This window comes from Alosa alosa, chromosome 8 (assembly GCF_017589495.1).
Source record: "Alosa alosa isolate M-15738 ecotype Scorff River chromosome 8, AALO_Geno_1.1, whole genome shotgun sequence".
Lineage (NCBI taxonomy): Eukaryota > Metazoa > Chordata > Actinopteri > Clupeiformes > Clupeidae > Alosa > Alosa alosa.
The window spans coordinates 33937742-33955787 of NC_063196.1; the positions used below are offsets into that span (position 1 = coordinate 33937742).

Consider the following 18046-nt stretch of genomic DNA (forward strand, 5'->3'; position numbering starts at 1 on the left):
ATTCTCGTAAGTGTAGAATCTGCTATTCCGAATACATACGCGCGACTCACGCGAATGGCTGAATCAAAGATTGTTAAGGCGGAGCAAGATATTTCATCAGGAGCCACTTCCGGGAACCGGATCATACGAGGGGGTCAAAATCCCCCTTTATGCAGAGCAGAGGCAGCGACTGCTCCACTGAAGTCTATGGGCATAGCTCAGAATTTTACCACATATGCTAAGGTCTTGGTTCTATAGAGTTAGGAATGTGAATTTCGGGCACGTTTCCATGATCCTCAAACCCTTCTGAACATTTCAGGTACATTTTTAGCATTTTTGAGCATTCCAGTCTGGAGAAAATCGACTTTATATCAGGTGTCGCCCGGTTATTTATGCAGCTGCTGTTGGCGGTTGCAGCGTATGCTCATCAATACGTCATCGACCGCCTCTTTATGCAGACAGGATTCGATCCCCATTTCGCGCCCATAGACATGAACTACGACGAAGTATCTTGCTCCGCCTTAACAATCTTTGGCTGAATCATAGGGCTGAATCAGAGAAACCATCAGAGAATGTGGCTGAATCCATGTTGCGCCTCCATCTTTGAAGTACATTCGCCAACGAGGGACATTCCTGGAAATTCGAGCTCCGCCTTTTGCGCTTGTAGCATGTAGGCAACACTCAATTGCCTGATTAGTCTACTTGCGACTGCCGGCAGATTTGAAAGTCTGTTGAAGATGGAGGATTACACCTATTCTCGAGGACATGAAAAGGAGTCGCCAAGAAAGCGAAAAAGAGAATTAAAACGACGACGCGACCGGAAAAACAACAGACAGAAGTCAATATTGGAGTGGCTTTCCGGATCACAGGCAAAGGGCACTGTAAATTGTAGTTATTTTTCATTGCTTTTGCTTTGTAGCCTAAATGTATCCTAATCTGATAATGTTAGGGTAACCAATTCCAAGGGTGACATTCACATCCTGAGGCCTGTGCTGTAGTCTTATTAATTGTAGATGTAGCCTAGCCCTAATTGTCTGAAGGGAAATTTTTTCACCATACTGTATGAGTGTAGCCTACACCTCAGAATGGGGGAAGGGTAGACTAGTTCATTACCATTGTTAGTTGGTTAAGCTTACTTTGTTCTTTTGTTACTTTTTTTTACAGTATATGCCTATCTGAATTTTACCTTACATTCAATGTTAACTGATATTAGTCACATCTACCTTTATGGTTTACTGGTTAATAAATTGTTAATTCATCCACCATTTATATATTTCTTCTCATATGCCATGCCACTATTCTGCTATAGTTGATAAACCACTTGGTAATTATTTGAGGTCCAGTTCTTAATTTTATGGAGGCAGATTAATCGTAGTTTCTCGTAATATTTATACCACGGCTTCGCCGTTCTGTCCTGTTCAAGACACGTTAAATGCAACATTTTACCATTTCTAGGGAAGTTTTCAGAATTCAGTCAGGGAATACTATTTAGCTACAACGGCAATATTTTGTGCCATGATTATGAGCTAACGGCTCGTTGGTTTTTAGCCATCACATTAATCAACACAGAGAGACGTTCCTTAACGTTGGTCAGTGTGGACACTTTTATCATGATGGTCATCGTTCTAGTTACCGTTCCTGGTGTGAACGCCCCTTTAGTCTGATCATATGTTTTTTACTGCCGCGCTTCTGGAGCTGACCTGTGACTCATTCAGTAAAATAAAGTTACGTTTTTAATGGCATATTTTGACCTCCGTCTCTTCTTACAAATTGTGTTTTGTAGTTTTTAAAGTGTACTCCATTAGACTAGTACATATAGGCTACTTAACACAGAGGAGTATAGGGAGAGTTTTAAAGCGTACTCCACTAGACTAGTACATACTTACACAGAGGAGTTTTAAAGTGTACTTCACTAGACTAGTACATACTTACACAGAGGAGTTTTAAAGTGTACTCCACTAGTACATACTTACACAGAGGAGTTTTAAAGTGTACTCCACTAGACTAGTATTAGGGTGACCACCTGCTAATAAGGGGGAACAAGGGGTATGTTTCTGAGGGACAATGTGGGACACTGCCTGGCGCGGCGGTGCCCCCACCTCACGGGCAGACTCACTGATAGTGGCTTACCCATTTCTAGCACATACCACCTTATATGGTATATTAATAATGCCCATATTTCCCTAAATATGTGTAATTGCTGATGTATCATGAATAGGCCAACCAATGTGTATTTTTTTCTAAATAAAGATTCATAATACTTTAAACATTCAATGAATAAAGTATCTATCCCCTAGGGATCAATAAAGTATCTATCTATCTATCTATCTGAATTGACAGATGGACTTCCACTTCCACTTACGATTTACTTTAGCTATTTAATTTTATTTATATTAATTTAATTTTTATTTTATAAATTGTAGGATTAACAGGAATTGTAGCTGCTCAACACCACAGGAACGGTTAAAAAAAAGTCTTAACTCACAACTCCAGAGGTTCACGGAACGAGAAGGGGGAGGAAGGATGGTGAACTTGCATTTTAGTAAAGCCACATTTAGGTTTGACTTCCTCCGCAATTACTTTGTTGTTGTAATAAAATAACACTGTATTTGTAAATAACAGTCTTTATTTTGTTGTAGGCCTATATGTGCTTTGGGAATATTTCAGCCACCACTTGGCCTAACGGCTACCGCAGTGGATAACGTTAATGCTAACACTCTTTCAAGAAGGCCTATGGCTAATGAAATCTCTGATAACAGATCAATCCACATCAATAAAATGTATGCTTTGTGTAGTACTGATAGGTAGATGTTTGGTAGTCTATTTGTATACTGCTACGTCCATATGATTCCCCGTGAATACAAACATCATTCAAACACTGCTCAAGTAGGCCTAGCTAAATTAAATGTGTGTAATCAGTCGCGTATGTAACTCTTCTCGACTTATACTTTGTTAAATTTAACATCCCCACAATATAAATGAGAAAACCATGTTAACAAATTACCTACGACAGACCTAACACCTAGGGAGAGGGGTTGTAATTTAGCCTAAGTCATAACTTGTGTTACCAGAGCCCGTCTACCAATTGTCTGGTGTTACGTTGAAACTATTCAGTTTGGTGCAACCCGATACATTTTAGTAGCTCGTAAACTTCCGCCAGTTTACGTTAGAACTAAGCTAAGATGGAACTTACGTTCAACTGGTGCAACCGGCTGCAGGATATAGAGCGACCAACTTTTTTTTGAGCAAGCATTGATCATTCGTGACAGTCTCAATTTGCGGGACGCATGAATTGGGCTTCAAATGTTGTGCACGCACGCTACGCGGGACGGGTGGTCACCCTGACTAGTACATACTTACACAGAGGAGCTTTAAAGTGTACTCCACTAGTACATACTTACACAGAGGAGCTTTAAAGTGTACTCCACTAGTACATACTTACACAGAGGAGTTTTAAAGTGTACTCCACTACTCACTAGTACATACTTACACAGAGTTGTAAAGTGTGATTCACTAGTACATACTTACAAAGAGGAGTTTTAAAGTGTACTCCACTAGTACATACTTACACAGAGGGGCTCAGTGAGGAGAGGTCTGTCTGTATTAGCACACTTCACTAAAGCACACTTAGGCCTCCATAGAGGAGTACAGGAAGAGAAGGCTCATCTGATTTACAAGTAGCCTTAAAACACACTTACACAGAGTGGAACAGGCACGATGTCTATGTGCCAGCATGACACACACACACACACACGCACACACACATTCCCACATGTAGAGCAAGAAGACATGCCAGGGAAGAGTATTTCACAGCTATTTCCATTGTGTACGTACAGTCACCATCCAAGTGAAGTTTGTTAATTCTTTAGTAAAAGTTATTTGTTCATAGTTAAAGCCAGCGTTACAGGTGGAGGCAGGTCTGTTCTCCAGAGGGCCAGAGAGCTAGCTGTGCTGACTGGTTGAGGGGAAGGTGGAGGCAGGTCTGTTCTCCAGAGGGCCAGAGAGCTAGCTGTGCTGACTGGTTGAGGGGAAGGTGGAGGCAGGTCTGTTCTCCAGAGGGCCAGAGAGCTAGCTGTGCTGACTGGTTGAGGGGAAGGTGGGGGTGGGTCTGTTCTCCCGAGGGCCAGAGAGCTAGCTGTGCTGACTGGTTGAGGGGAAGGTGGAGGCAGGTCTGTTCTCAGAGAGGGCCAGAGAGCTAGCTGTGCTGACTGGTTGAGGGAAGGTGGAGGGTCTGTTCTCCAGAGGGCCAGAGAGCTAGCTGTGCTGACTGGTTGAGGGGAAGGTGGGGGTGGGTCTGTTCTCCAGAGGGCCAGAGAGCTAGCTGTGCTGACTGGTTGAGGGGAAGGTGGAGGCAGGTCTGTTCTCCAGAGGGCCAGAGAGCTAGCTGTGCTGACTGGTTGAGGGGAAGGTGGAGGCAGGTCTGTTCTCCAGAGGGCCAGAGAGCTAGCTGTGCTGACTGGTTGAGGGGAAGGTGGGGGTGGGTCTGTTCTCCAGAGGGCCAGAGAGCTAGCTGTGCTGACTGGTTGAGGGGAAGGTGGGGGTGGGTGGAGAGACAGGATGCTACATCTCTAAATAGCACTTGCGTCTTTAACACAAACATCAGGTCACACACGTCCATATCTTTACCCATCAGGCACCTCTGCTGTCTTGTTTGGTTCTTGTTAGATATGAAGGTGTTGCTTCTTATGAAATATGACTGGACCACTTTTAACTCCATACTAATCCACCATCATCACACACACACACTCACACACACAAACACACACACATACACTCACACAAACACCACATACACACACACAAACTCTCTCTCTCTCACACACACACACAAACTCTCTCTCTCATTCTCTCTCTCTCTCTCTCACTCACACACACACATACACACACACACACAAAAGAAGCACAGATGCCACATTTTGCACTTTGCAAAAAACTTTGCAACTGTCATTGTCTTTGTACTCTGCACAATTACAATAGTTGAATATAATCTAAAAAAAATCCTCACTAAATTAAAACCACCAATAAAAACATTGGCCACAGACAGTCTCCTTCCCATAGTAACCTAAGCACTTATTTATACATTTCCACACAAAAAACACAATCGTGTTACTGGGGGATCCGTATATTTTCTCAGCTGATCTCATGAACACACTTTGTTTGGAGGTGGGGATGTTTAAAGTCGGGTCCTCCTAGTTGACGGTGGCCATGAAGGCTGCATAGGCCACACCGTGAGAAATTAGTCCACTGTGGGCATCTACACATGGACCAGGTCCAGATAGGCTAGAGAGGGTCAGATTATTGTGTTCTCCTTCAGAGAACCGAGGCTATTGCAGAGGCAGCATGCAGGGCAATGGACACATAATATAAAAATCAAACAGCTGTTTAAATAGATACAGTGCCCAGATAGCAAGAGGCTGGCGGACCACTGTCGGTCCATTGGGGGCATAGCTGGCGGTCCACTGGCATTTTGCTCATCGGGTCTCTGGCGGTCCGCTGGCGGGTTGCAGACAAATTGCCCAATATTATTGGTCTATTGGTCTAAAATCTTTTTTCATTTGTTGAGTTATACTCCATATATAATTTTATTAACTTTTCTTAATATCATGACAAGTTCAATTTAAAGAGATGGTGGTCCTACGGCGGACTACAAGTGGCACGCCACCGGCGGCACACCACCAGCGGTCCGCTATCTGCCAATCTGATTTGGCTATCTGGGTGGTTGGGCTACAGTGGGCAGTAGGCAGCACTATGTCATCTAAAGAGGAAGTGATGTGTGTGTGACAGACAGATCCATTCTCATCACACCCTGTGTGAGGCTCAGAGCAGAGACACAGCAGCTCAGAGAGCAGAGGAAATGGCAAAGCTGCACAACCCAACAGTGGGACTACTGCTGACTGTGCTGCTGCTACTGCAAGGTGAGACCAGGACACACACACATTAGAGGATGGAGCATGGAAACATGGGACTCCTACCTCAGAAAGACTCTTCAAGCAGGGCTCATGGCCTTTGGAGGAGATTAGGGCAGACTAAAGTACAATCACAAAACCTTTGTGCATATTTAAATACAATTTCATGTTTTATTTTTTTCTCTGAAATGTTCACAATCCCCAGGTTCCAGAGGAGACTCTATCACTGTGTTCTCCGGTGCTGGAGGTGCTGCCACTCTGTCCTGTGAGAATGTGATCTCACATTACCCAGACTGCTCATCAACTGTGTGGATCTACAGCAGGAACACAGAGACTACTGTTAGAGTAGTCCATCTTGGGAAGATCAGACCAGACTACACACCCAGAGCTGAGAGACTGCGTCTGCTCTCTGACTGTTCTCTCCACATCACTGATGTCACCACTGAGGATGCTGGAGTCTACACCTGTCGGCAGTACCAAAGTGATGGATCTCAATATGGACCTGATACTCCAGTTTATCTCTCTGTTCTTGCCAGTAAGTGTGATAAATCAGACACTCTCACTGCACAAGTCTGCTTTAGCCTCATATTTCATATCCAGCTGCATGTATGGGTCACACCAAGACACACTCTGCATACTATAGCAAACTGTGACGGTGTGATCCATTATGTAATGAATGTGCTGTTAATATTAGTGTGTGTTGTATTCTGGTGTGATCCATTAAGTAAGGAATTGTCTGTTAATATTAGTGTGTGTTGTATTCTGGTGTGATCCATTATGTAATGAATGTGCTGTTAATATTATTGTGTGTTGTATTCTGGTGTGATTGTTCTGTTAATATTAGTGTGTGTTGTATTCTGGTGTGATCCATTATGTAAGGAATTGTCTGTTAATATTAGTGTGATCCATTATGTAATGATTGTGCTGTTAATATTGTATTGCAGGGATGGAAATTCAATATTTTTTCTACTTGCCACTGTGGCTGGTGGATTCCAAAATCTACCAGCCACTCAACTTTTTTACCAGCCACTAGAGAAACGGCATGAAAATGTGATATCATGATTATAGTAGGCTACCCAAAATGATCACAGTAATCAGCATTATTGCAATACGACTAAAATGTGCTGAATTTTGCCCTAAACCTACCAGCTGTCCTCCAAGCACAGTAGCAACAAAACTAAAGGTCAATAGAACCACATTCATATTCTATGTCTTGTCATAAAAGTGGTGTGGCTCCTTTAAGACTCCGTTTCTGTGAGTTCTGGAGCATCCTATAATCCAACCCTCCAACTTGATCTAACTATAGTACATCATCTGATTTAAATATTTACAGGTATCAAGGCTATATTTAAAATTTAGCATTTATTTTCTATTTGGCCCGTTATGAAATCATGCACTGAACAATTTAAGCACAGCTCAGCTTTAAGAAACGTAATATGCATTGGTCCTTATGGATTTTTTGAAACTACATTGAAAAAACTCTGGTTGTACAGTTATCTAGGCGATATTGTTAACATTTATTTTGTATTTGGCCTTATCGTGTATGACAAAAGCCCAAAGTTGGAGACTGTGTAGACATTTGCTTCAATTTCAAAACCGGATTACTCTGGAACGGCTATAACTTGTATAAGGGAATGCTTTACACCTTTGTGTTCGGTAAGTTCTGCTGTTTATTTTGATATACGGTTTGTAATTTCTTGAATGAGAAGTTTGTGAGATATTCCACCACGACGAATGGTGGAGATGTCCGTCTGTCTGCCTCATATAGGTCTAAATAGCAGCGTGTCGCGGGCCGGATTAAAATAGCTATACGGGCCAATTCAAAAGAGAACTATTTAGGTGAGAATATTAGCCTGTGAAGATATAACGCAGATCCACAGATCTCACTAGATTTATGTCTATGCAGTCATCCTGAAATAATCTAGCAGTGGCACATGAAAGCATAGTGACAGTTGCTTAATGGTAGTGAAGTGAAAGTGAAGCGCTGCACCAGTGCCTATAGGCTATGCTGCGGTGGCGGCTCAATACGAGTTGTAGAACTTCAAATCAGCGCGATTTACCCTTATAGGCTGGTAACGTTAGGCTACATGATCCCTACAGACACTTTCTTATTTTTAACCGTCAATAAGTCTGAAAATTAGACCGGATCATCATTGACAATTGCGGTATAAGCCATAAAAACTTAACTGTACGTGGTAGACTTAAAACCAGCTACGGCTGTACTAAGCGATTGTATATGCTCATATAGACGCCAAGAGTTCATGGGGCACTAACCTTGTTTAGAGATAAATGCCTTTTATTCGCGATCTCTTGGATAATTACTTCATTACCCACAATCCTGAACAATCCCACAGTGATGCCTCTAGTATTCACCCCTTGCAGACACGTGACTTAAGTCACGTGACGGCTCCATGCTGGACGGCAAAGAGATGGGAGACAGACGGCAAATTACATTATGTCATAAAGATTATGATGAACTGAACACCATTACTATAACATCTTTGTAGTTCAATGTATTGCTGTTTGGGGTCTGATAGTCAAAGAAGATGCCAGTGGTGTTGTTAGATGAAATGGGTCATGATCGCAAATGTAAAGTTATTAAAACTGGTGGTAACAGCAAGGGGAGATAACGTTACGTTAGGCTACTGTAATTAACATTATGGTAAATGAACACCCATAAGCATTTCTGGACTAAAATATTGCAAAGCGATTTGGTTACTTTATTTGTCTTGCTTTTATCAGTTGTAACACAGTCAAAACGTTAAGAATGTCATATCAGAACATGAAATAATAACTAGCTGCCACACTTAGAAGCTAGCTATTCTAGCTAACGTTTATCGTGAGCTCATAGTGCTAGGGCTAATGTAACTCGTCAGTTTGTACGTTGCCCAGCTTAATAAACTTACTTCTTACATGTCTTAAGTTAAAGAATTGAAAGAAATAGGAAATTTAAAAAAAACTTGAACGGTATTATCTGTTTACATTCAGATCTTGCCAAAGACTTTGCCTAAGTGCTATCTGCCGTCCTGTTCAGAGTCTATGGTAGCAACCGCTGCTGTGCTTCATACACTGAGGAGATAAGCATGCAATTGTGGTTGAAATACTCCCGAAACACAAAGAAAACAAACCAAAATATATCTATGCAAGAACATGGGATGTTGTTGTATTCCAAACAATAAGCCAACAGTCGTGGAAGGGCATTACTACGGTTAAATCTCACTATAATCTCCTAGCTGTGCGATATGTCCCATTACAACCCATTGATTTGATTCGTTTTCTTGCCTTCCACTAGGTTTTTTTGCTGTGGCGCGAACAAAACGTGACGTCACTTGCAAGGGGTGAATAGTCATAGCAGAGAGGGTTAAAGCGGAGCGAGAGGCGCAAACGTTCGACAATTTCCGCGTTCGATTATTGCAAGGGGGAGGGGGGGAAATCCCCCTTTATGCAGACCAGAGTAAACCCTCGCTGCACTAATGTCAATGGAGACTTGTGGAATTTTACCAATAAATTGGTCATTATGTCTTTCTGGATTTGTTGAGGTTTTTTTGGAAAATTTTGTCATAATCTGTAAGTGTTTGGGATCATTTCAAGCCTAAAAGTGTAATTTTTTGGTGTCCGGATTTAGCTGAATAACATTACTGACATTAGTTAAAGTGTATAGTTTATACTCAAGTGAATTTGCAACAGTATATTAAGTTTAAGCGAAGTCCTTCAACTACTAGTCACTTGTTAGCGCATAGCTGTATTGCCATAGCTACTCCCATCCACTTGTATAGCATTTTAAGCTAGCGTTAGGTAGCTAGCTAGCTCAGTTCACATGACTAATTAAATTATTCATATCATGTCCTAAAGAATGATTCATTGGTATCATACATGATTATAGACAATAAAACTGTGAACACAATTATGTTTATCTGTTCTTATTGCTTATTAAGAGAGAAAGTTTATTTAGTGACGTAAGGTGACACTCCCACTTATGCAGACTGGAACTGTCCCGTTTTGCTCCCATAGTAACGAATTACGTTGCTCCATCTTGCTAGTAATCAAGGATCTTTGGTCATAGTTTGAAACTCTCTCAGTGTGACGTAGCTTTTCCATGACTGCAGAATCACTGGATCTAAACAAACTTTCGAAGTGGCTTAAATAGCATTGAATGTAGACATGTGGCATCATTTCTAGCTAATAAATTGTTTTAAATGTAGGCTATTAAACGTGCTTTACCTGCTAGGCAGCAGCTTATAGCCACATAACACGGATTCCCTGGCAGGTGTAATAGTAAGAAACAAAATTCCAGTGGATATTTCACGTCTTCTCAAAGACTGGCGGCTGTTAAGAGTGACGTTTTTTGCCAAAACACGTCCATGAATTTAAGGATTTTAACCGCATGCTGTTAAGTTACATGCAGGTCTCTTTTACAGAGGAAACCCATGCTAAAATAAAACTCTAGTCACGAATTTGATTGTGTTGGTATGAATATATGTTGTAATATGTGATTCCTACAGTGTAAAAAATATATACTAACGTCTTAGAAACGTTGTAAAATGATGAAATGAAATATATTAAGAAAGCCACCGCTATGGTGATTTCTAATGGTAGATTGATTTGTTTAGATCCAGTGAAATCGCTGCCTTGACAACGCTACGTCATGGCTTCCCAGATAGCAATTTCCTTTGGGCCGGATCCGCATAAAAGCCATTAGATCCGCCTGTAGCGGACATACTAGGCCTGTCAAACTCGATTCCTTTTAAGGATCCGGGTTATTCTGAGTCACTCACTAAACTGATCCGGGTTGAACGAGTCACTTGAGTCACTTGAGTCAGTATTGCTAAATCGCAAAGAAATTCAGTCCTACGTTCAAGCAGTGCAGTGGGGTGCTTCATTTCGTTAAGTGCCTTCTTGGATGTGGATCCTCCATGATTTGAAACCAGGTTTTTGCAGTACTTGCATTTAGCCTAAGAGTTTTGGTCTCCTGGTCAAAGTGCATCCACACAATGTTCATCTTTTTGGTGCTCATGTTCAGAAACTTTGATCTTATTGACAGGGAGGGTAGCCTATATTATAATAATTAATTATTTGTTGTTGTTTTGTTAACAATAGAAAATTTGCCTAGGTCTAATGCTACTCTGCTACAATGTTTATTACCACTACTATACTAATAGTAGGCTACTAGGAATCTATTCTAATCGGTATTATAGGCAGCTAATAGGCCTACTAGGCAACTGATATTATTAGCCTATTAATCATAGCTATACATATATATATATATATATATATATATATATATATGTATATATATATATATATCATGTTAGGTAGCCTAATATAATATAATATAATATAAAATAGCCTAATATAATAGCATCAAAATCTCCACCCACTCACGGGAAAGAAAGCAGTTTGAGCCAGACTGTTTATTTATTGTCTTAACCTAGCCTAAGCAATTGACTTTCAATGTAGACATAGAAACAGGAACGTAGAAATGCCCTGCAGTGACTAAATTATTATTATTGTTATTATTATTATTATTATTACTACTACTACTACTATTCTCATTAGGCCTATTATTATTATCATCACCTTGACACGAGTAGAAACTAGGCTACTTGCTCGTCTACAGATCCACTCATGACAATGTAGCCGGCTGATTCGACTGACTCGCACTCATAACAACATAATGTAACCGGTCCGCCTGCGGCTGATCCAAATGACCCAGGTAGGCTAGCCTACTCAAGCAACTCCATACAGAGCTTGCAATGTTTCGGACATTGCTGTCTTCGCGACCTAATTGCATTTTAAAGTAGGCTATGCGTGCAGAATATATGTTATTTCAGAAGTGAAAGCATGGCTTTTGTTGTGGATTTTCTTTTAACCTTGACGAGGAGTTACTCGTTCCTCTAAAGATCCACTCATGACAACGTAGCCGGCTGATTCGGCTGACTCGCACTCATAACAACAACGTAACCGGCCCGCTTGGCTGATCCGACTGGATAGCCTACTCTCCATACAGAGCTTGCAATGTTTCAGACTGTCTTCGCGACCTAATTGCATTTTAAAGTAGGCTATGCATGCAGAATATATGTTATTTCAGAAGTGAACGCATGGCTTTTGTTGTGGATTTTCTTTTAACCTTGACGAGGAGTTACTCGCTCGTCTACAGATCCACTCATGACAACGTAGCCGGCTGATTCGGCTGACTCGCACTCATAACAACGTAACCGGCCCGCCCTGCTGATCCAACTGACCCGGCTAGCCTGAGCAGCTCCATATAGAGCTTGCAATGTTTCGGACTGTCTTCGCGACCTAATTGCATTTAAAAGTAGGCCTAGGCTATGCCTACGTGTAGAACATTGTATGTTATTTCAGAAGTGAAAGAATGGCTTTTGTTGTGGATTTGCTTTTCACCTTGACAAGGAGTTACTCGCTCGTCTACTGATCCACTCATGACAACGTAGCCGGCTGATTCGGCTGACTCGCACTCATAACGTAACCGCCCGGCCCAGCGATCCGACTAACCCGGGTATACAAAGCAGCTCCATTAAGAGCGTGCAATGTTTCGGACTGTCTGCGCGACCTAATTGCATTTTAATATGCTACATCTATACACCAAATCTAAAGTATGCCTAGGCTACATGCAGAACATTGAATGTTATTTAAGAGGTAAAGAATGGCTTTTGTTGTGGAATTGCTTTTCACTTTGAGGAGGAGCTACTCGCTCGTCTACAGCCACTCATGACAACGTAGCCGTAGCCGACTCGTACTCAATGTAGACTAACCGGCCGGCTGATCCGACTAACCCGGCTCTGCGGGAAGTTAACCAGTTATCTCAGACTGCCTGCTCACTCAGTCGCTTGAGTTGATTTGTGGAGTTGTGGTTATCCTACTTACGAAATTGTTACATTTTTGGCAGCTATGATGGCTAGTAGGCTAGCTAATTGCAAGAGGTTTGTGTGTGGCGCTGTTTATCGTTTTAGATTGAATTGTAGTAGGACTCAACTGATCCGAGTTAATGATACTAGAGACTCGCGACTCATGGGTTAATTTAAAGATACGGGTGAAAGATCCGAGTGAATCACGACTCAAACAGGCGTAGGACATACGGTATCTGACTGTGGGCCAGGTCTGCTCCTGATACAGGTTTCAGCTCTGCTAGCAATGCTGTTTTATCACCGGTTTACAGATTTGTCCTAGGTCCAATTTCCGCAACTCAACTGGAAATCAGGAGATGCGTTTAAAATACAAAACACCGATTTGGCCCAAACCTGTGATACGGATATGAGCCGAAGGACCATTTTTTCACAGCAGACCCAGGTGGTAATGATATTAATTAAGGTGCTGATTCTGCTAAATTGACCTTTCCCTACTTCATTGTCAACTGGCTGCTAAAGAAAAAAAAAGGTATTTTGGAATGGCACAAATTTAGAAACCATGCGGGTGCACTATGTTCCCATGGCCACTTCATTTCTACAGTAAGGCTGGAAAAGAAGATATAGTTGGCTCAATATTGATCATTTGCTCGTTTCATTATTTTTATTATTACCTAGCAGTGGTAAAAGTAGTCAATTGTTGTTTGTGTCAGATCAAACAGTCCTATGAGACAACCCCATATTCTTGCCACGCATGCAGAAGTCCAAGCAGTAACGTTAAATCAAGGATCTTTGGTTTGCTCACTGTCAATCTTTTGACATGATTTGCCAGCCTGGACTAGGACAGCCCAACTTTTTCAAGGTAGGCTCTGCTTTTCTGCTTTTATCTCTGTTGGTTTATTCAGAGACAACAATAAGCAAACGAGCGATTGATAACTTTACTGTAAGGTTATACTATTATTTTCCAGCAATATAGGCTAGGCTACTAGCTTAGCTTGAGCAAAACAGCCATCACAATAACTAGCCTATTTTGGTAACAGCTAACGCCAACAGGATCACTGATGATAAAAACGAGTGTAATTGTGACTTAACCTATTTTCAAAAAAGGAATAAATGGCTCATGTTTATTTTTGTTGTTTCAGATTGACCATGGAGATGACTGAGGAAGACAGCCTGAATATCGATGGGAACAGTGGAATTGACACGACTTAAACTTTGTCTGGGATTGCACTTCTACAGCCAGGTTGTTGAATAAAAAAAATAATAAGACACTTATGTGTAAAGTTTTTTTTACCCCCCTTGTGTTTGTAGCCTAGCTTATGTTTATCAGTTGAGCTGTTGGGAAAACGTTACGAACTTTAGCCTGGGTGAACCAATAACAAACCTGTTGTTTGCTGTTGTGTAGCAAACAGATTTTTCAGGATAATTAGCCCTAATTACCAATCACATTTCACATGTCAAATAAAGCCGGCTGATGTCTGATAAACGGGTCCGTACCACACACAATAAGCGGACCCGTATTGCATATGATAAACAGATCTGGAACACGTCAGTAACACAGACTACCATACGGAACTGGGCCAGTCTTCGCCCTTATTGGTACCAGATCCGTCAAACGGATCCAGACCAATTTTGGACCGATGTGCGTTTGGACACCGGATCAGGTCCATTATGCAGATCCGTGCCGGACGTTGTGGTAGGTGTGGCCCAGTTCCGTCCCAGTGTATGTTTGCTATCTGGGTTCGGTACTCTATTATTGACAAAGATGGCGGAGTATTTTACTGCCTATGGCGAACATCTTAATATGATTAAAAACTTTCTTGACGAATATTGGTACTTGTATCAACAAGGATTGTGGTTTATACATCACACGAACTTAGTCAGGGCCAGTACACTATCAAATAGACCACTATAAATGTTAGTTCAAACACTCAAACTTTTCAGGTAGCCGACAGGCTAACCCAAAGATCCTTGATTACTAGCTCCGCTTTAACCCTCTCTGGCTAACCTTTAGCATTTCCGAGATTCTATGTCATTACATAATGCAGCTAACATTAGCCTACATGCTGCAACACAGGTATGAAATATATTATGTTTTAGTCAGTGTCCAAAGGGGTGAAAGCCACTTTAAATCGGGTCACATTATTGACTGTTGTGTGTCCGAGAGTCAGCTTGTGGGTTTTGTAAGGGCCAGCATGAGGGACAAGACCTACAAAGTTGTGGTGAGTTAAGCAGGGAGGTTGGTAACGTTAATGCTGCTAGTTAACATTAGCTAGGCTACTGTAGCCTTCATACTGTATGATTCATATCAATCATTAACCTAGGAATACTTCTTCGTGCATTTAATGAACATTTTGTGTAATAATTCACAGCAAATTAATAAACTGAATATGGTGGTCCAAGAGCAGACCATGTACCGGACTTACAACCGGACCCGCGTCACACAGAGCAGGTTGTTTGCGCCATGCCCCTTTTGAGGGGAAAACATTCCCTCAGAACAAGCCAGAGTGAACCGGTAGACATGTACCAACCACACAGCTAAGAACCCTCCCTGAGTTTCTTTTGCCTACCATGTCCTCAAAAATCCTGACAGAAGAAAATTATGGCTACAAGCCATAAGAAGAGAAGACCGTATGACACTTCTGGTCACTGAGTGGGGTTGTTGCACCACTTGTACTCGGGGAGACTGAAGGGACATGTTTTTATATTAATTGAATTAAGCTTTTGTAGGTATCTTTCACGGTCAACGACCGGCAAAGTGGTTATGTATTGAGTGGTCATATTGATTTGTGGTATTTTTGTTATTATTTACTCCCGCGATTTCTGTACCTAATTCACGTTTATTGACCCTAATTTGCGTTGGAGTTAATGAGAGGGGTTGTTTGTTTTCCCCCCGAAAGGGGCGGGAACGTTTGTCACGAGTCAAGTTCCCGGATGTGCCGGTCTAACGTATAGGATGATAGTCAGGTACGGCACACCATGTTGCTAACGTTAACGTTAACCGCTTTCACACACACACAAAATAAAATACACGATGATAAATATAAAATTCAATATAAAAACACTATTATTTACACGATTACTCCTGAAATAACTGCTATTAACTGCACATTCACTATATAAAAATCACTGTTTGGAGGAAAGGGTTCGCGCCGTTTGGAAATGGTTGAAATGGCAAAATAAATCGCGCCAATTTTGCCTATATTATTCAGTGAGGCGTGGTGGTTTATGGGATGAGTAGTTCCTTCACTCGGAAATTAAAATATGTACACAGTCTTGTACGTTTTACTTTTTTTGGATTTTCTGTTAGTTTTTTCACTCAAAATGATATGTTGTATGCTTATGAGGTATGCCGTAGCTGGTTAGCCTAAGACATGCTGTAAAACTCTTTTTCCAAACGTCAATGGGACAAATTAATGGGAATCTTACATCCGGCACCTAACCGAATTTTGGCTGTGGGCGGGACTGTGCAGCTCTATTCACCCGCCAGCACACGAAACTACCCGCTTTTGGCGGGGGGCGGGTGGTTAATTTCCATCCCTGGTGTATTGTATTCTGGTGTGATCCATTATGTAATGAATGTGCTGTTAATATTAGTGTGTGTTGTATTCTGGTGTGATTATGCTGTTAATATTAGTGTGTGTTGTATTCTGGTGTGGTCCCAGTGGTAGCAGTAGTCCCAGGTGCACATGGGCTCAGTGTTCCTGTTTGATGATGTTGGTCTTTATTCCGCTTAGCCATGAGTTCATGTGTTGGGTTTGTGTTTGCTTGTGAGTTACACTGGACATGCTGTAGGGCTAGTTTCTGGGGCTGCCCTGTCTGATAGGTGGCCAGTGGTTAGTGGAGCTGTTCATTCAGGAGATAGATAGATAGATAGATAGATATACGTACGTTATTGATCCCTATGGGAAATTCAAGGTCACAGTAGCATACAGACAACACACACACACATTCAATAACAGCAGAAAAAGTCATTAAAAGTATATAATATAAAAAACACAACTAAGCAATAAGGACTATAGAAGATAAAGAATATACTAAATATACAAAATACAAATTATACTAAATAAAACTTTAAAAAACAGTATCCACATAGTGGGTGAATAATCAATCAGGTGTGCTTGCAATGACTGAAGCAGGGACTGAGCCTGTGGTTCTCAGTGCATAAGGTAAGGTAAGGTGCTCTGTGTGAATGAGTGTCATGGTGGTGGTGCAAATGAGTAAGTCAAACAGTGCAACAGTGCAAGAATAAAGTATATATATATCTATATATAAATAACTATATTAAGAAAGGTGGCATGGAGGGAGTGCTAATACAGCACGCAAACAGTGAGGCAGAAGACAAATGTAAAGTGGCTCGTGGACAGACAGTTCAAGACATTGGAGGTGGTGAAGAGGCAGACAGACTATGCGGAGAAGTCTATTTCTCCTCTTCCCTTAAGTGATGCATTAAACAGTTCAATGGCCCTGGGGATGAATGACTTCCTCAGTCTGTCTGTTGTGCAAGGCAGTGAGCGAAGTCTCCAGCTGATCAGGCTCTTCTGCTTAACAATAGTGCTGTGGAGTGGATGACACTCATTGTCCAAGATGTTGATCAGTTTGTTCAGGGTCCTTTTGTTAGATAGTGAACTCCAGTTCAGCTCCCACTACAGAGCCAGATCACCTGCTCTATTGAAATCCCTGTGGTGGGGGGTAAGGGGCCTCCTTGTTTTCTGCACCAGATGTGCACTTCTTTGTCCGTCGCTGCTGTGAGTGATTTTGGGATTTAAGCGGTGTCTGATTAGTTAGGTCTGCTGTGAGTTGTTTTGGCATTAAAGCGGTGTGTGAGTTGTTTTGGCACTAAAGCGGTGTCTGATTAGTTAGGTCTGGTGTGAGTTGTTTTGGCATTAAAGCGGTGTCTGATTAGTTAGGTCTGGTGTGAGTTGTTTTGGCATTAAAGCGGTGTCTGATTAGTTAGGTCTGCTGTGAGTTGTTCTGGCATTAAAGCGGTGTCTGATTAGTTAAGTCAAGTCAAGTCAGTTTTATTTTTAAAGCACATTTAACATGCACATATGTGCAACCCAAAGCGCTCCAACAAACAAGACACATAACAAGACAAACGATGCCGGATGGAGCGGCGTAGTCGCCTGCGTGCCCATGACATCAAGACATGACAAATACATTTAAAAAATAACAAATACAAAAAATTCTGGGACGGAGGCGTAGTCGCCAGCCGCACTGATGACACCAAGACATATAAGACAGACAACAAAACAAATAAACAAATAAAAAGTGAAAAAAAAGAAGAATATATTTAAA

General features: G+C 41.5%; 1 protein-coding gene across 1 annotated transcript in view; it reads left to right on the forward strand.

Moving 5' to 3' along the window:
* Positions 1–18046, forward strand: part of LOC125298855 — a 36616-nt gene that overhangs the window by 16494 nt on the left and 2076 nt on the right. The window contains exons 4-5 of the mRNA XM_048249724.1: positions 5768–5894; positions 6091–6420. Of these exons, the coding sequence (XP_048105681.1) occupies positions 5768–5894; positions 6091–6420 (457 nt within the window). The remainder of the gene's footprint in view (positions 1–5767; positions 5895–6090; positions 6421–18046) is intronic.